Raw genomic sequence first — 21,923 nt, 5'->3', positions numbered from 1 at the left:
AACATACAACCAAATACAGAAACACCCTGTGATTACAGAAAACACAACCAAATACAGAAACACATTGTGACTACAGAAAATACAACCAAATACAGAAACATACTGTGATTACAGAAATACACTGTGATTACAGAAAATACAACCAAATACAGAAACACACTGTGATTACAGAAAATACAACCAAATACAGAAACATACTGTGATTACAGAACATACAACCAAATACAGAAACACCCTGTGATTACAGAAAACACAACCAAATACAGAAACACAACCAAATACAGAAACACACTGTGATTACAGAAAATACAACCAAATACAGAAACATACTGTGATTACCGAAAATACAACCAAATACAGAAACACACTGTTATTACAGAAATACACTGCGATTACAGAAAATACAACCAAATACAGAAACACACTGTGATTACATAAATACACTGTGATTACAGAAAATACAACCAAATACAGAAACACACTGTGATTACAGAAAATACAACCAAATACAGAAACAGACTGTGATTACAGAAAATACAACCAAATACAGAAACACACTGTGATTACAGAAACACACTGTGATTACAGAAAACACAACCAAATACAGAAACACACTGTGATTACAGAAAATACAACCAAATACAGAAACACACTGTGATTACAGAAATACACTGTGATTACAGAATATACAACCAAATACAGAAACACCCTGTGATTAGGGAAAATTCAACCAAATACAGAAACACACTGTGATTCCAGAAAACACAACCAAATACAGAAACACACTGTGATTACAGAAAATACAACCAAATACAGAAACACACTGTGATTACAGAAAATACAACCAAATACAGAAACACACTGTGATTACAGAAACACACTGTGTTTACAGAAAACACGACCAAATACAGAAACACACTGTGGATACAGAAAACACGACCAAATACAGAAACACACTGTGATTACAGAAAACACAACCACATACAGAAACACACTGTTATTACAGAAAACACAACCAAATACAGAAACACACTGTTATTACAGAAAACACAACCAAATACAGAAACACACTGTGATTACAGAAAACACGACCAAATACAGAAACACACTGTGATTACAGAAAACACAACCAAATACAGAAACACTGTTATTACAGAAAACACAACCAAATACAGAAACACACTGTAATTACAGAAAACACGACCACATACAGAAACACACTGTGATTACAGAAAACACAACCAAATACAGAAACACACTGTGAATACAGAAACACACTGTGATTACAGAAAACACAACGAAATACAGAAACACACTGTGATTACAGAAAATACAACCAAATACAGAAACACACTGTGATTACAGAAAATACAACCAAATACAGAAACACACTGTGATTACAGAAATACATTGTGATTACAGAAAATACAACCAAATACAGAAACACACTGTGATTACAGAAAACACAACCAAATACAGAAACACACTGTGATTACAGAAATACACTGTGATTACAGAAAATACAACCAAATACAGAAACACACTGTTATTACAGAAAACACAACCAAATACAGAAACACACTGTGATTACAGAAAACATGACCACATACAGAAACACACTGTGATTACAGAAAACACAACCAAATACAGAAACACACTGTGATTACAGAAAACACAACCAAATCCAGAAACACACTGTGATTACAGAAAACACAACCAAATACAGAAACACCCTGTGATTAGGGAAAATTCAACCAAATACAGAAACACACTGTGATTACAGAAAACTCAACCAAATACAGAAACACACTGTGATTACAGAAAACACAACCAAATACAGAAACACACTGTGATTACAGAAATACACTGTGATTACAGAAAATACAACCAAATACAGAAACACACTGTGATTACAGAAAACACAACCAAATACAGAAACACACTGTGATTACAGAAATACACTGTGATTACAGAAAATACAAACAAATACAGAAACACCCTGTGATTACAGAACATACAACCAAATACAGAAACACCCTGTGATTACAGAAAACACAACCAAATACAGAAACACATTGTGACTACAGAAAATACAACCAAATACAGAAACATACTGTGATTACAGAAATACACTGTGATTACAGAAAATACAACCAAATACAGAAACACACTGTGATTACAGAAAATACAACCAAATACAGAAACATACTGTGATTACAGAACATACAACCAAATACAGAAACACCCTGTGATTACAGAAAACACAACCAAATACAGAAACACAACCAAATACAGAAACACACTGTGATTACAGAAAATACAACCAAATACAGAAACATACTGTGATTACCGAAAATACAACCAAATACAGAAACACACTGTTATTACAGAAATACACTGCGATTACAGAAAATACAACCAAATACAGAAACACACTGTGATTACATAAATACACTGTGATTACAGAAAATACAACCAAATACAGAAACACACTGTGATTACAGAAAATACAACCAAATACAGAAACAGACTGTGATTACAGAAAATACAACCAAATACAGAAACACACTGTGATTACAGAAACACACTGTGATTACAGAAAACACAACCAAATACAGAAACACACTGTGATTAAAGAAAATACAACCAAATACAGAAACATACTGTGATTACAGAAATACACTGTGATTACAGAAAATACAACCAAATACAGAAACACACTGTGATTACAGAAAATACAACCAAATACAGAAACATACTGTGATTACAGAACATACAACCAAATACAGAAACACCCTGTGATTACAGAAAACACAACCAAATACAGAAACACAACCAAATACAGAAACACACTGTGATTACAGAAAACACAACCAAATACAGAAACACTGTTATTACAGAAAACACAACCAAATACAGAAACACACTGTAATTACAGAAAACACGACCACATACAGAAACACACTGTGATTACAGAAAACACAACCAAATACAGAAACACACTGTGAATACAGAAACACACTGTGATTACAGAAAACACAACGAAATACAGAAACACACTGTGATTACAGAAAATACAACCAAATACAGAAACACACTGTGATTACAGAAAATACAACCAAATACAGAAACACACTGTGATTACAGAAATACATTGTGATTACAGAAAATACAACCAAATACAGAAACACACTGTGATTACAGAAAACACAACCAAATACAGAAACACACTGTGATTACAGAAATACACTGTGATTACAGAAAATACAACCAAATACAGAAACACACTGTTATTACAGAAAACACAACCAAATACAGAAACACACTGTGATTACAGAAAACATGACCACATACAGAAACACACTGTGATTACAGAAAACACAACCAAATACAGAAACACACTGTGATTACAGAAAACACAACCAAATCCAGAAACACACTGTGATTACAGAAAACACAACCAAATACAGAAACACCCTGTGATTAGGGAAAATTCAACCAAATACAGAAACACACTGTGATTACAGAAAACTCAACCAAATACAGAAACACACTGTGATTACAGAAAACACAACCAAATACAGAAACACACTGTGATTACAGAAATACACTGTGATTACAGAAAATACAACCAAATACAGAAACACACTGTGATTACAGAAAACACAACCAAATACAGAAACACACTGTGATTACAGAAATACACTGTGATTACAGAAAATACAAACAAATACAGAAACACCCTGTGATTACAGAACATACAACCAAATACAGAAACACCCTGTGATTACAGAAAACACAACCAAATACAGAAACACATTGTGACTACAGAAAATACAACCAAATACAGAAACATACTGTGATTACAGAAATACACTGTGATTACAGAAAATACAACCAAATACAGAAACACACTGTGATTACAGAAAATACAACCAAATACAGAAACATACTGTGATTACAGAACATACAACCAAATACAGAAACACCCTGTGATTACAGAAAACACAACCAAATACAGAAACACAACCAAATACAGAAACACACTGTGATTACAGAAAATACAACCAAATACAGAAACATACTGTGATTACCGAAAATACAACCAAATACAGAAACACACTGTTATTACAGAAATACACTGCGATTACAGAAAATACAACCAAATACAGAAACACACTGTGATTACATAAATACACTGTGATTACAGAAAATACAACCAAATACAGAAACACACTGTGATTACAGAAAATACAACCAAATACAGAAACAGACTGTGATTACAGAAAATACAACCAAATACAGAAACACACTGTGATTACAGAAACACACTGTGATTACAGAAAACACAACCAAATACAGAAACACACTGTGATTAAAGAAAATACAACCAAATACAGAAACATACTGTGATTACAGAAATACACTGTGATTACAGAAAATACAACCAAATACAGAAACACACTGTTATTACAGAAAACACAACCAAATACAGAAACACACTGTGATTACAGAAAACATGACCACATACAGAAACACACTGTGATTACAGAAAACACAACCAAATACAGAAACACACTGTGATTACAGAAAACACAACCAAATCCAGAAACACACTGTGATTACAGAAAACACAACCAAATACAGAAACACCCTGTGATTAGGGAAAATTCAACCAAATACAGAAACACACTGTGATTACAGAAAACTCAACCAAATACAGAAACACACTGTGATTACAGAAAACACAACCAAATACAGAAACACACTGTGATTACAGAAATACACTGTGATTACAGAAAATACAACCAAATACAGAAACACACTGTGATTACAGAAAACACAACCAAATACAGAAACACACTGTGATTACAGAAATACACTGTGATTACAGAAAATACAAACAAATACAGAAACACCCTGTGATTACAGAACATACAACCAAATACAGAAACACCCTGTGATTACAGAAAACACAACCAAATACAGAAACACATTGTGACTACAGAAAATACAACCAAATACAGAAACATACTGTGATTACAGAAATACACTGTGATTACAGAAAATACAACCAAATACAGAAACACACTGTGATTACAGAAAATACAACCAAATACAGAAACATACTGTGATTACAGAACATACAACCAAATACAGAAACACCCTGTGATTACAGAAAACACAACCAAATACAGAAACACAACCAAATACAGAAACACACTGTGATTACAGAAAATACAACCAAATACAGAAACATACTGTGATTACCGAAAATACAACCAAATACAGAAACACACTGTTATTACAGAAATACACTGCGATTACAGAAAATACAACCAAATACAGAAACACACTGTGATTACATAAATACACTGTGATTACAGAAAATACAACCAAATACAGAAACACACTGTGATTACAGAAAATACAACCAAATACAGAAACAGACTGTGATTACAGAAAATACAACCAAATACAGAAACACACTGTGATTACAGAAACACACTGTGATTACAGAAAACACAACCAAATACAGAAACACACTGTGATTAAAGAAAATACAACCAAATACAGAAACATACTGTGATTACAGAAATACACTGTGATTACAGAAAATACAACCAAATACAGAAACACACTGTGATTACAGAAAATACAACCAAATACAGAAACATACTGTGATTACAGAACATACAACCAAATACAGAAACACCCTGTGATTACAGAAAACACAACCAAATACAGAAACACAACCAAATACAGAAACACACTGTGATTACAGAAAATACAACCAAATACAGAAACATACTGTGATTACCGAAAATACAACCAAATACAGAAACACACTGTTATTACAGAAATACACTGCGATTACAGAAAATACAACCAAATACAGAAACACACTGTGATTACATAAATACACTGTGATTACAGAAAATACAACCAAATACAGAAACACACTGTGATTACAGAAAATACAACCAAATACAGAAACAGACTGTGATTACAGAAAATACAACCAAATACAGAAACACACTGTGATTACAGAAACACACTGTGATTACAGAAAACACAACCAAATACAGAAACACACTGTGATTACAGAAAATACAAGCAAATACAGAAACACACTGTGATTACAGAAATACACTGTGATTACAGAATATACAACCAAATACAGAAACACCCTGTGATTAGGGAAAATTCAACCAAATACAGAAACACACTGTGATTCCAGAAAACACAACCAAATACAGAAACACACTGTGATTACAGAAAATACAACCAAATACAGAAACACACTGTGATTACAGAAAATACAACCAAATACAGAAACACACTGTGATTACAGAAACACACTGTGTTTACAGAAAACACGACCAAATACAGAAACACACTGTGGATACAGAAAACACGACCAAATACAGAAACACACTGTGATTACAGAAAACACAACCAAATACAGAAACACACTGTTATTACAGAAAACACAACCAAATACAGAAACACACTGTTATTACAGAAAACACAACCAAATACAGAAACACACTGTGATTACAGAAAACACGACCAAATACAGAAACACACTGTGATTACAGAAAACACAACCAAATACAGAAACACTGTTATTACAGAAAACACAACCAAATACAGAAACACACTGTAATTACAGAAAACACGACCACATACAGAAACACACTGTGATTACAGAAAACACAACCAAATACAGAAACACACTGTGAATACAGAAACACACTGTGATTACAGAAAACACAACGAAATACAGAAACACACTGTGATTACAGAAAATACAACCAAATACAGAAACACACTGTGATTACAGAAAATACAACCAAATACAGAAACACACTGTGATTACAGAAATACATTGTGATTACAGAAAATACAACCAAATACAGAAACACACTGTGATTACAGAAAACACAACCAAATACAGAAACACACTGTGATTACAGAAATACACTGTGATTACAGAAAATACAACCAAATACAGAAACACACTGTTATTACAGAAAACACAACCAAATACAGAAACACACTGTGATTACAGAAAACATGACCACATACAGAAACACACTGTGATTACAGAAAACACAACCAAATACAGAAACACACTGTGATTACAGAAAACACAACCAAATCCAGAAACACACTGTGATTACAGAAAACACAACCAAATACAGAAACACCCTGTGATTAGGGAAAATTCAACCAAATACAGAAACACACTGTGATTACAGAAAACTCAACCAAATACAGAAACACACTGTGATTACAGAAAACACAACCAAATACAGAAACACACTGTGATTACAGAAATACACTGTGATTACAGAAAATACAACCAAATACAGAAACACACTGTGATTACAGAAAACACAACCAAATACAGAAACACACTGTGATTACAGAAATACACTGTGATTACAGAAAATACAAACAAATACAGAAACACCCTGTGATTACAGAACATACAACCAAATACAGAAAAAACCCTGTGATTACAGAAAACACAACCAAATACAGAAACACATTGTGACTACAGAAAATACAACCAAATACAGAAACATACTGTGATTACAGAAATACACTGTGATTACAGAAAATACAACCAAATACAGAAACATACTGTGATTACAGAACATACAACCAAATACAGAAACACCCTGTGATTACAGAAAACACAACCAAATACAGAAACACAACCAAATACAGAAACACACTGTGATTACAGAAAATACAACCAAATACAGAAACATACTGTGATTACCGAAAATACAACCAAATACAGAAACACACTGTTATTACAGAAATACACTGCGATTACAGAAAATACAACCAAATACAGAAACACACTGTGATTACATAAATACACTGTGATTACAGAAAATACAACCAAATACAGAAACACACTGTGATTACAGAAAATACAACCAAATACAGAAACAGACTGTGATTACAGAAAATACAACCAAATACAGAAACACACTGTGATTACAGAAACACACTGTGATTACAGAAAACACAACCAAATACAGAAACACACTGTGATTACAGAAAATACAACCAAATACAGAAACACACTGTGATTACAGAAATACACTGTGATTACAGAATATACAACCAAATACAGAAACACCCTGTGATTAGGGAAAATTCAACCAAATACAGAAACACACTGTGATTCCAGAAAACACAACCAAATACAGAAACACACTGTGATTACAGAAAATACAACCAAATACAGAAACACACTGTGATTACAGAAAATACAACCAAATACAGAAACACACTGTGATTACAGAAACACACTGTGTTTACAGAAAACACGACCAAATACAGAAACACACTGTGGATACAGAAAACACGACCAAATACAGAAACACACTGTGATTACAGAAAACACAACCAAATACAGAAACACACTGTTATTACAGAAAACACAACCAAATACAGAAACACACTGTTATTACAGAAAACACAACCAAATACAGAAACACACTGTGATTACAGAAAACACGACCAAATACAGAAACACACTGTGATTACAGAAAACACAACCAAATACAGAAACACTGTTATTACAGAAAACACAACCAAATACAGAAACACACTGTAATTACAGAAAACACGACCACATACAGAAACACACTGTGATTACAGAAAACACAACCAAATACAGAAACACACTGTGAATACAGAAACACACTGTGATTACAGAAAACACAACGAAATACAGAAACACACTGTGATTACAGAAAATACAACCAAATACAGAAACACACTGTGATTACAGAAAATACAACCAAATACAGAAACACACTGTGATTACAGAAATACATTGTGATTACAGAAAATACAACCAAATACAGAAACACACTGTGATTACAGAAAACACAACCAAATACAGAAACATACTGTGATTACAGAAATACACCGTGATTACAGAAAATACAACCAAATACAGAAACACACTGTTATTACAGAAAACACAACCAAATACAGAAACACACTGTGATTACAGAAAACATGACCACATACAGAAACACACTGTGATTACAGAAAACACAACCAAATACAGAAACACACTGTGATTACAGAAAACACAACCAAATCCAGAAACACACTGTGATTACAGAAAACACAACCAAATACAGAAACACCCTGTGATTAGGGAAAATTCAACCAAATACAGAAACACACTGTGATTACAGAAAACTCAACCAAATACAGAAACACACTGTGATTACAGAAAACACAACCAAATACAGAAACACACTGTGATTACAGAAATACACTGTGATTACAGAAAATACAACCAAATACAGAAACACACTGTGATTACAGAAAACACAACCAAATACAGAAACACACTGTGATTACAGAAATACACTGTGATTACAGAAAATACAAACAAATACAGAAACACCCTGTGTTTACAGAACATACAACCAAATACAGAAACACCCTGTGATTACAGAAAACACAACCAAATACAGAAACACATTGTGACTACAGAAAATACAACCAAATACAGAAACATACTGTGATTACAGAAATACACTGTGATTACAGAAAATACAACCAAATACAGAAACACACTGTGATTACAGAAAATACAACCAAATACAGAAACATACTGTGATTACAGAACATACAACCAAATACAGAAACACCCTGTGATTACAGAAAACACAACCAAATACAGAAACACAACCAAATACAGAAACACACTGTGATTACAGAAAATACAACCAAATACAGAAACATACTGTGATTACCGAAAATACAACCAAATACAGAAACACACTGTTATTACAGAAATACACTGCGATTACAGAAAATACAACCAAATACAGAAACACACTGTGATTACATAAATACACTGTGATTACAGAAAATACAACCAAATACAGAAACACACTGTGATTACAGAAAATACAACCAAATACAGAAACAGACTGTGATTACAGAAAATACAACCAAATACAGAAACACACTGTGATTACAGAAACACACTGTGATTACAGAAAACACAACCAAATACAGAAACACACTGTGATTAAAGAAAATACAACCAAATACAGAAACATACTGTGATTACAGAAATACACTGTGATTACAGAAAATACAACCAAATACAGAAACACACTGTGATTACAGAAAATACAACCAAATACAGAAACATACTGTGATTACAGAACATACAACCAAATACAGAAACACCCTGTGATTACAGAAAACACAACCAAATACAGAAACACAACCAAATACAGAAACACACTGTGATTACAGAAAATACAACCAAATACAGAAACATACTGTGATTACCGAAAATACAACCAAATACAGAAACACACTGTTATTACAGAAATACACTGCGATTACAGAAAATACAACCAAATACAGAAACACACTGTGATTACATAAATACACTGTGATTACAGAAAATACAACCAAATACAGAAACACACTGTGATTACAGAAAATACAACCAAATACAGAAACAGACTGTGATTACAGAAAATACAACCAAATACAGAAACACACTGTGATTACAGAAACACACTGTGATTACAGAAAACACAACCAAATACAGAAACACACTGTGATTACAGAAAATACAAGCAAATACAGAAACACACTGTGATTACAGAAATACACTGTGATTACAGAATATACAACCAAATACAGAAACACCCTGTGATTAGGGAAAATTCAACCAAATACAGAAACACACTGTGATTCCAGAAAACACAACCAAATACAGAAACACACTGTGATTACAGAAAATACAACCAAATACAGAAACACACTGTGATTACAGAAAATACAACCAAATACAGAAACACACTGTGATTACAGAAACACACTGTGTTTACAGAAAACACGACCAAATACAGAAACACACTGTGGATACAGAAAACACGACCAAATACAGAAACACACTGTGATTACAGAAAACACAACCAAATACAGAAACACACTGTTATTACAGAAAACACAACCAAATACAGAAACACACTGTTATTACAGAAAACACAACCAAATACAGAAACACACTGTGATTACAGAAAACACGACCAAATACAGAAACACACTGTGATTACAGAAAACACAACCAAATACAGAAACACTGTTATTACAGAAAACACAACCAAATACAGAAACACACTGTAATTACAGAAAACACGACCACATACAGAAACACACTGTGATTACAGAAAACACAACCAAATACAGAAACACACTGTGAATACAGAAACACACTGTGATTACAGAAAACACAACGAAATACAGAAACACACTGTGATTACAGAAAATACAACCAAATACAGAAACACACTGTGATTACAGAAAATACAACCAAATACAGAAACACACTGTGATTACAGAAATACATTGTGATTATAGAAAATACAACCAAATACAGAAACACACTGTGATTACAGAAAACACAACCAAATACAGAAACACACTGTGATTACAGAAATACACTGTGATTACAGAAAATACAACCAAATACAGAAACACACTGTTATTACAGAAAACACAACCAAATACAGAAACACACTGTGATTACAGAAAACATGACCACATACAGAAACACACTGTGATTACAGAAAACACAACCAAATACAGAAACACACTGTGATTACAGAAAACACAACCAAATCCAGAAACACACTGTGATTACAGAAAACACAACCAAATACAGAAACACCCTGTGATTAGGGAAAATTCAACCAAATACAGAAACACACTGTGATTACAGAAAACTCAACCAAATACAGAAACACACTGTGATTACAGAAAACACAACCAAATACAGAAACACACTGTGATTACAGAAATACACTGTGATTACAGAAAATACAACCAAATACAGAAACACACTGTGATTACAGAAAACACAACCAAATACAGAAACACACTGTGATTACAGAAATACACTGTGATTACAGAAAATACAAACAAATACAGAAACACCCTGTGATTACAGAACATACAACCAAATACAGAAACACCCTGTGATTACAGAAAACACAACCAAATACAGAAACACATTGTGACTACAGAAAATACAACCAAATACAGAAACATACTGTGATTACAGAAATACACTGTGATTACAGAAAATACAACCAAATACAGAAACACACTGTGATTACAGAAAATACAACCAAATACAGAAACATACTGTGATTACAGAACATACAACCAAATACAGAAACACCCTGTGATTACAGAAAACACAACCAAATACAGAAACACAACCAAATACAGAAACACACTGTGATTACAGAAAATACAACCAAATACAGAAACATACTGTGATTACCGAAAATACAACCAAATACAGAAACACACTGTTATTACAGAAATACACTGCGATTACAGAAAATACAACCAAATACAGAAACACACTGTGATTACATAAATACACTGTGATTACAGAAAATACAACCAAATACAGAAAGACACTGTGATTACAGAAAATACAACCAAATACAGAAACAGACTGTGATTACAGAAAATACAACCAAATACAGAAACACACTGTGATTACAGAAACACACTGTGATTACAGAAAACACAACCAAATACAGAAACACACTGTGATTACAGAAAATACAACCAAATACAGAAACACACTGTGATTACAGAAATACACTGTGATTACAGAATATACAACCAAATACAGAAACACCCTGTGATTAGGGAAAATTCAACCAAATACAGAAACACACTGTGATTCCAGAAAACACAACCAAATACAGAAACACACTGTGATTACAGAAATTACAACCAAATACAGAAACACACTGTGATTACAGAAAATACAACCAAATACAGAAACACACTGTGATTACAGAAACACACTGTGTTTACAGAAAACACGACCAAATACAGAAACACACTGTGGATACAGAAAACACGACCAAATACAGAAACACACTGTGATTACAGAAAACACAACCAAATACAGAAACACACTGTGATTACAGAAAACACGACCAAATACAGAAACACACTGTGATTACAGAAAACACAACCAAATACAGAAACACTGTTATTACAGAAAACACAACCAAATACAGAAACACACTGTAATTACAGAAAACACGACCACATACAGAAACACACTGTGATTACAGAAAACACAACCAAATACAGAAACACACTGTGAATACAGAAACACACTGTGATTACAGAAAACACAACGAAATACAGAAACACACTGTGATTACAGAAAATACAACCAAATACAGAAACACACTGTGATTACAGAAAATACAACCAAATACAGAAACACACTGTGATTACAGAAAATACAACCAAATACAGAAACACACTGTGATTACAGAAATACATTGTGATTACAGAAAATACAACCAAATACAGAAACACACTGTGATTACAGAAAACACAACCAAATACAGAAACACACTGTGATTACAGAAATACACTGTGATTACAGAAAATACAACCAAATACAGAAACACACTGTGATTGCAGAAAATACAACCAAATACAGAAACACACTGTGATTACAGAAAACATGACCAAAAACAGAAACACACTGTGATTGCAGAAAATACAACCAAATACAGAAACACACTGTGATTACAGAAAACACGACCAAATACAGAAACACACTGTGATTACAGAAAACACGACCAAATACAGAAACACACTGTGAATACAGAAACACACTGTGATTACAGAAAACACAACCAAATACAGAAACATACTGTGATTACAGAAAATACAACCAAATACAGAAACACAATGTGATTACAGAAAACACAACCAAATACAGAAACAAACTGTGATTACAGAAAATTCAACCAGATAGAGAAACACCCTGTGATTACAGAAACACACTGTGAATACAGAAACACACTGTGATTACAGAAAATACAACCAAATACAGAAACAACCAAAACCAAAATACTGTGATTACAGAAAACACAACCAAATACAGAAACACACTGTGATTACAGTAAATACAACCAAATACAGAAACAAACTGTGATTACAGAAAATACAACCAAATACAGAAACACCCTGTGATTAGGGAAAATTCAACCAAATACAGAAACACACTGTGATTACAGAAAATACAACCAAATACAGAAACAACCAAAACCAAAATACTGTGATTACAGAAAACACAACCAAATACAGAAACACACTGTGATTGCAGAAAATACAACCAAATACAGAAACACACTGTGATTACAGAAAACACGACCAAATACAGAAACACACTGTGATTACAGAAAACACGACCAAATACAGATACACATTGTGATTACAGAAAACACAACCAAATACAGAAACACACTGTGAATACAGAAACACACTGTGATTACAGAAAATACAACCAAATACAGAAACACACTGTGATTGCAGAAAATACAACCAAATACAGAAACACACTGTGATTACAGAAAACATGACCAAAAACAGAAACACACTGTGATTGCAGAAAATACAACCAAATACAGAAACACACTGTGATTACAGAAAACACGACCAAATACAGAAACACACTGTGATTACAGAAAACACGACCAAATACAGAAACACATTGTGATTACAGAAAACACAACCACATACAGAAACACTGTGATTACAGAAAACACAACCAAATACAGAAACAACCTGTGAATAGACACTTGTTGTAGCCATGCTTTTTGGTTGATGAAGTTATTGAAGTCAGCTATCCCTCAGTGAAAATGAGCTGAAATGTAGCTGACGTGTGAAAAAAGTGCAGATATAGTACTGCAATGTTTTGACATGTAAAAGTGTCTGTTCACTTATTGTACTGAAAACACAAACATTATTAGAGAAGAATACTTATTACACAGCATTATACTCCAGTACCATTCTTCTGTCTGAGTAAGGCCAGTCTTGTTTGGGACACTGTTGGACCCAACCCAGTTTCCTATGCTGTTACCAGAATACATGTCGTGTACACCAGCCCTCTTTTCCAGAATCACTAACTGTTGGGATCTAAAGGAGCGTGTTTGGGTTATCAGCATTTAAGAAACTGAATTCTTGACATCAATAGAATTATTGATGTATGTAACAATTATTAATGATTATTAATAAAAACGGGGCACCACCCTGCGAACAGGGACCAATAACCAAACGATAAAACTAAGTCTCATAATTAGTAGTCACTCATAATGTCAATAGTCTGCGTATGACTATACATTCAGTGACAGTGAAGGTTTTAAGTTTGAGCACAGGCTACTACATACAGTCTTATCAAATACATATGCACAAGTAATCACAGACGACTGCTCCTTAAAGTATAACAGAGTTTATTAAATCAAAATAATAAATGATAAAATCAATTAATATTGCAACCAACAAACGTTACCATACAATTTTATATGCCTAAACTAAAGAATGAATAAAATGGTCAGGGTGTATGTCTGTGTGTGTGTGTGTGTGTGTGTATGTGGGTGTGTGGGTCTGTGGGTGAAAAGGAAGAAGAGTCTTACAGCTACAGCTAGAGACTACAAAGATGGCGGCGTCGAGTGACGCTGGCCAAAAGGGGAGGGGCCTTAAGAACTACAGCTAAAAACTACAAAGATGGCGGAGTCGAGGGACGCGGGCCAAAATGGCAGTGAGACTGCTGTACGTAATCACGTGTGCCTGGGCAGCACGTGATGTGAGGCACTCGTTTGAACGGGGTTTCCCCAGGGGTAGAGCTAGGAGCTGTGTGTGCGTGTTGCGTGAGAGGAGGAAGAAAGGGAAAAAAGGTGGGGGCTCATGAATCAAACTTCTGCGTGCGGTCCGCATTGTAATGAGCGTGAGTTTGCTGGTTCTATCACGCATAAGTATCCCGCTGTCGTCTTTGAACTGCCGGTAACATATGCCGTGATAAGCCACGCACCTCAGCTCACTCACAGAGTTGATTTAATGAGGAGAGAATACTACACGAAGTGTAATAAAACAAATGAAAAGAAATCAAATGAATCCCAAGCAAACAGTCATAGTTAATACACGAATACAGCGGAGCTTCTCTGCTCCGTAAAGAGTTGCGTAATATCTCAATATCACGCGACAGTAACTTAAACACAGAAAAACACGGGAATATCAACATATAAATGAATGACCTGAATTAAACTTACGTTAATTTAAGCTAAGCTATGCCCAGATGCCAAGAATCTTACTTGTCGATGCTTCGTTGCAATGTGGAAGTGTGTTCGTGGCAAAGCGGTCCTTTTTCCTCGAGAGGACGGGGGGGGGGCTGCTTCTCAGCGCGGCGTTTGAGCTGGCGCTGTTTCGGTCCGTCGTGGCGCAGCTCGCTCTGGAGCGAAACGCAGACGTGAACTATCCTCGCTGCAGGGAGGACAGTTTAACTTCGGCTGAGACGACGTTGTCCGTACGTCTCCCGGTAATCATCGGTCAGGAGAGGATTAGACGTCTTCCTGCCGGAGTGTGCACGAAAAGAAAAAGGAGCAAAAAGCAGAGAACGGATCGCTGAAGCAGATTCGTTATCGCGGGCTGTTTCGTCCAGCGAAATGGCTCGTGACCTGTCAGGGTTTGAGTAGGGGAGAAGGGCCGTTGGGTCCTCGTGGCCTCCGTCGTGCTGGAGGGGGGAGGAGAGGCCGGTGTATCTTCATGCGTCCAGGCCGAAGGTCCGGGTGAAGAGCGGTTGCGTGCTCCCTAACTCAACCGAGGTCGAAGGGAAAAGCGTTGAGGTCTGATCTACAGACAGTTTTATAGAACAGTAGCTGAACCACAGGGGGTCCCGGAGCCCCTTGGCTCTCGGCCAATGAGACTGCAGCGGTGCACCCAGGTGACTTCAGGAACCATAGTTTTTTTTTGGGGGGGGGGGGGAATTCACACCCAAGTGTGAAATTCCACCCAGAGGAGCTGGCTCTCATCAAACTACAGGTCAGGATGAGACCTTTGCTTGAAAAAGTTAAGGCCTGATTCTCTTTGTCCACAGCACATATTGAAGCCATTTGGTCAGACCCCAACACTAACCTTTCTGTCATTAAAACAGTCCAGAAACACACATTAAGAGAGACTGCAATACTCAACTAAACTGACGCCTAAAACATTTGTATCATGAACTTTGACGAGTGTCAATGACAGAACATGCTGCTGTGCACCTAGAGCATCATAAGCCTTATTATTTATTGGGTTTCCCATTAATTGAGGCCTCATTGCCTGCTGGATCTTCAGGGGGTCCACGCTCCAGACTTAAGTCCTGAGCCTACAGCACTGTCTGATTTGTCCTCACATGAGAAGAGTAGACACTGTTTCCAAACTTCCAGGCAAGACTGTGTGGGCGTCGCTGAACTGCAGCAGAAGACAACCCTGCTATAGAGAAGTGTCTGTGTGCCATCTTCAGATTAGAGACCTTGTTCTGCTGAGGATTTGTTTGTCAGCTTTGTCCCTCAGTGATCCGCAAGGAAGCTCTGTCATAACGATACGCTGCATGTCCTATCTGTCACATGCTTTCTCTGTCATCAGCAAAGTCAACAGAACACAGAAACTAATGTCAAGGTGATGGATTTATTATGGTGACTGTTGAAATGTTGCTTTTTCATGTGTCTTCTTCGGTTGGCACATTTTGAGTGCATTTATTTCATGGAGTATCAGATGATGGTATGCACTGTGTTCTTGTGTGTCTACAGCAATGGTACACCAGCACTATGAACCTCCTAGGAACATGGCTGACAGATCGAGTGGACCTGCAACTCCACCTTTATCAGCTGAAGATTCTCATCAGGGTTGTGAAGGTGCCTTTGACATTTCCAAACCACATATCTAAATGCAAGGAAACTGTATTGTCATATGAATGATCCCAATACTTTTAAAGCTCTGGTAGATTATAACATCTCACTGCTGCTTCCCACTTGGTTTAATATGTGCTGCTGTTAAAATGGATATGCCTCCTCCACTCACACACAGCGTGCTGTTTTGTTTGTTTGTGATAGAAAAAGTACCGTGACTTCCGCCTTCAAGGGGTTCTGGACTCTACGTTGAACAGTAAGATGTATGAGACGGTGAGAAACCGGCTGACGCTGGAAGAAGCCACAGCCTCAGTGAGGGAAGGAGGGATGCAAGGCATTTCCATGAGGGACAGTGATGAAGATGACGATAACTAGATCAAAGAGCCTGAGAGCTACAAGAATGTCGAAGCGGTACACTGCCTGAGAACCCTTTCTGAGAGGTCAACACAGATTGGCCAAACATTCAACTGTATCCCTCCATTATCTGCTGTTTCACTTGTTCACTCCTGTTATTGCTCCACATTTCTGTCTGAATTGATACAAGAAGGATATGCATTGTGTGCCTGTAAACACTTTCAATCCCCAAGGGTGTGTCCTATCCATGCTATACAAAGAGAGAATCCCAATGTAGACCCATCACCCATCACACACTCAAAGATCAACAAATGAGTTTCTAGAACGGTCAAAAGAGGCCAAAACGTGACAGGAGTGCAAGCATGTGATTGTGTTCAATAAATGAAGATGTTAAAGACAGGCAGGGGATCACATCCATATGGAGATCTTTTCAAGGCATGAGAATCCATTGTGGGAGTTCGGGCGCTTTCCTGTTACACACATAGAGCACCCTCTTTGTTTATGAAATTTATGAATCGCTCAAATAATCCAGGAGATTCCAAGTCAAATTGTGACATTGATACAGATGGCTGAAGTCTGCCAACAAATGCATGATGAACATTTCCCTGTTGAAGTCATATTGTGATTGATCCAAATGGTACTAAAACCGATGGTTACAAACGGAGTTAAAACATTCATAAGATATTTCCAAAATTACCCCAGAATGTTCTCAAGCGATATGGCTGACTATTCGGTCCTCAACTCAACTGAGCGAGGCTCTATATGTCTTTGTGTTATGCTAAATGTGAAGTCACTGGTTGTAAAAGGTGTGAATATGCTCTCATATGACTTCTTTTGGTAATGGGTTTGCATCATGTCTCAACCATAAAATGTAAAAAGAAAGTTTAAAACGATGTGCTGTGACAGTGACAGTCATGGTTTCTGTATCAGCCATGTTTCTCTAACAGTCACACACAGCAACTGTTGTACAGCAGATGAAATCCAATCGTCAACAATTTAGTCATTTTAGTGAAATAGTGACAAAAGTGAGAACATCGTTCAGCCAATATTTACATCTCAAGGAAGCGTTATGTCATTTTGAGACGTCCCATTCGTTGCCCTCCAACCTGGTGTCGGATGAGGAGATCCTACGGATTGGTCATCTCTCAGCAGTAACCTCTTTGCATTGGCCGAACACAGTCTAAATAGGTCTCGGTGTTAGCATGTGTGGAGCATAGTTTCACCCAGAAAGCTTTGTCAGTCTGTCAGCAGTTCATCTCTCTGAACAGATGAATGCACAGGACTAGGTTTTGGTATTTGAAGCGTTCTGATTTCCGTTTGCAGTCCAATAGTGTTGACCAATCACATTGGAGCAGGCTGTGGTTGAGTGAAGGTAAACAGTGTGTGGAGAGCAAAAGAGGCAGAATGCATTGGCTGAAAAGCAGTGTGCGAACCCATAGACTAGTCTGATGATGGGTTAGCATTCTATTGGTTGAATACTCGCCTGTAAATACTTCTATCTGGTTGTAGTCGTCTCTCGGTTAGGGTCTCAAATTGCTGTTAATGGGACTGTAGACAAACGTAAGAGGAGATCTTGGCGCAGATATCGGCTGGCTGCACCAGAACCCTAACATACTGAGCTGTCTTTGTTACTGCTCTTCATCTTCTGCTCTGATTTACATCACATGGATTCTTCAAAAGTTCATATGCAGCTAACACTCTGACGGGATGCAACAGAGTCGGTCTGCCAGCCCTCCAACACCTGACACCCAAGACTCACCGAAATAGTTTTACCTAAATACACTCAGCTGTAAGGCCATGAGTTCAGTAAATAAGACGACAAATCATCCTCTGGAGAGCAGAATTACCCAAAGCTAATAACACAGCAAATATCTTTGATCAGTCCAAAGTGTGGGGCAGATGGATGACTGACTGACAGTTGTGGTCATCAGAGCAAACCTCGTCTTTATTCAACAACACACTGACGTAATTAACCTGACTCTGTCAATAACATCTGGTTAATTATCACATAAGTAAGAAAGAAATGGGTTTGAAACAATGAGCTAAATGCTCACATGCTCATATTAACCTGTAGGTACATCAGGATGACTTGCATGAGATGTGAAACTGTGCAGACTACATCAAGTGAAGGCATAGATTTATGAAAAAGTGAAAAATGGATAAAGTATGTATGGGAAATGATCTTTGGATTTTGAATCAACGAGGTTACAATACCATCTAATGGCTTCAATAAGATCACAGCTGGCCTCCGACTACACATATTACTCTACTACCACCTGTGTAGATGCCACTAGTTCTTCCATCAGAGAGGCAGGAAGCTGTATGAATCCTTGGTAATGTGTTACTAACTGCCTACATATGAATCTACCGGTGGCAATGCAGGCTGTATCTCGATGTTGAAGTAAACTGTTGTGGAATATTTCTATGTCGAAGTTCAGGAGAGAAGTTGGTTTTGTTCAATGTGACATGTTAAAACATTTTTATCATTACAACTGTTTGTGGTCTCACTTCTGAAAATGTTAGTACTTTGATTTCCATATCAATCTGAAACCTCTGACATGTCCATGTCTTTATGCTCTCTAATAGATATAGATTAGCACAATAGCACACTGACAGATCGCTTTCAACCTTTCTTTCACATTTTCTATTTTAGTCAAATGTCAGTTGAATAATAGTTTCTTTTCCATCTGTTCTTACATGTGCCCTGCACTTCACTCCAGGATGTACGACGGGGCTGATCCCCAGTTTCACAATGAATGCTGGGAAGTGAAGTGTGCCGTGCTTTCCCTCTGTCGGCTGTTTTCTATACTGTACACCTGGAGCTGTGCGTCGCCCTGTATGTACTGCATGTCCCCAGTATTCACTCCCGAAGTGTTTCTGCTCCATCTGTGATGTTATCGGTGGGTTCGTCATGCTTCTGCCTTCTAGGAGAGCCCACCAAGGCCGAGAACATTTCAATAAAGGGGAATGGCAAACATGGAAAGACTGTGTCACCTAATTCATTCTTGTTGCAGGGAATTGATTGCAACTGATTTAATGTGAAATCAGCTGAAACCTTCCGCAACATTTGCTCAAAAACAGGTCTAAAGCCTTTGGTTCTGTTATAGAACGATAATACATTTAGTTTCAACTATTGTCAGTTGCTTGCACTATTCTGCACAACGAGCTAACCGCTTAGAGTGGACAAGGAGGTTGTGAAGGCAGACTGCAAGAAAAATATATATTTGATAATCCATGACCTCCTTCCGTCCCCCACAGCAGCATCTCCTTAAGAAAGAGTATGATGCTTTAATCCACAGCATTAATCTCTGTTATTTTAAGAGTTGATATTATCGCCGAGAAGGAGATTGAAAGAATTGCCAGAGATCAAATCAGCAATGACGGAAAAAATCAAATCAAGAGCCCAAGATGGGAGCTAAGACTAAAGTCGGGAGGATTAATAAAAGATATAATACAGTCCAAATCAAAAGGAGACAGGATATCTTTTTAATTACGTTATAGAAGGAGGGAAACAAATCCTTCTCAGAAGAATAGAGAAAAAACTGATTTTAGACGAGAGTGGAGGACATGAGGTCAATCCAGCTGCTAGTGGAATATGACTTTCTCCCTGGATGGTAATCTCAGTGCTATATAGGCTTTATTCATATGTAGCTGTTTGCCAAAAAATTGCAGTATTAATATGCATTTATAAAGCATATATTAACATATTCTTTAACCATTAGTGCAACATCATATCTATAAATTAGTGCTGGGCAACAATTACAATTATTAATG

At 36.4% G+C, this 21,923-nt stretch overlaps 1 protein-coding gene across 5 annotated transcripts in view; it reads left to right on the top strand.

Annotated features, from left to right (window-relative positions):
* Nucleotides 1-18,845, top strand: part of cadpsa (Ca2+-dependent activator protein for secretion a) — a gene marked incomplete at its 5' end in the record, with an annotated part of 257,936 nt that extends 239,091 nt beyond the window's left edge. For all 5 annotated transcript variants that reach the window (XM_079265777.1, XM_079265776.1, XM_079265774.1 and 2 more), the window contains 2 exons: nt 17,697-17,801; nt 18,000-18,845. In XM_079265777.1, the coding sequence (XP_079121903.1) occupies nt 17,697-17,801; nt 18,000-18,170 (276 nt within the window). In that variant the 3' untranslated portion in view covers nt 18,171-18,845. The remainder of the gene's footprint in view (nt 1-17,696; nt 17,802-17,999) is intronic.
* Nucleotides 18,846-21,923: the final 3,078 nt, after the last annotated feature.

Source organism: Melanostigma gelatinosum (assembly GCF_949748355.1).
Source record: "Melanostigma gelatinosum genome assembly, chromosome: 3".
Lineage (NCBI taxonomy): Eukaryota > Metazoa > Chordata > Actinopteri > Perciformes > Zoarcidae > Melanostigma > Melanostigma gelatinosum.
This window is presented reverse-complemented; position numbering and strand designations above follow the sequence as displayed.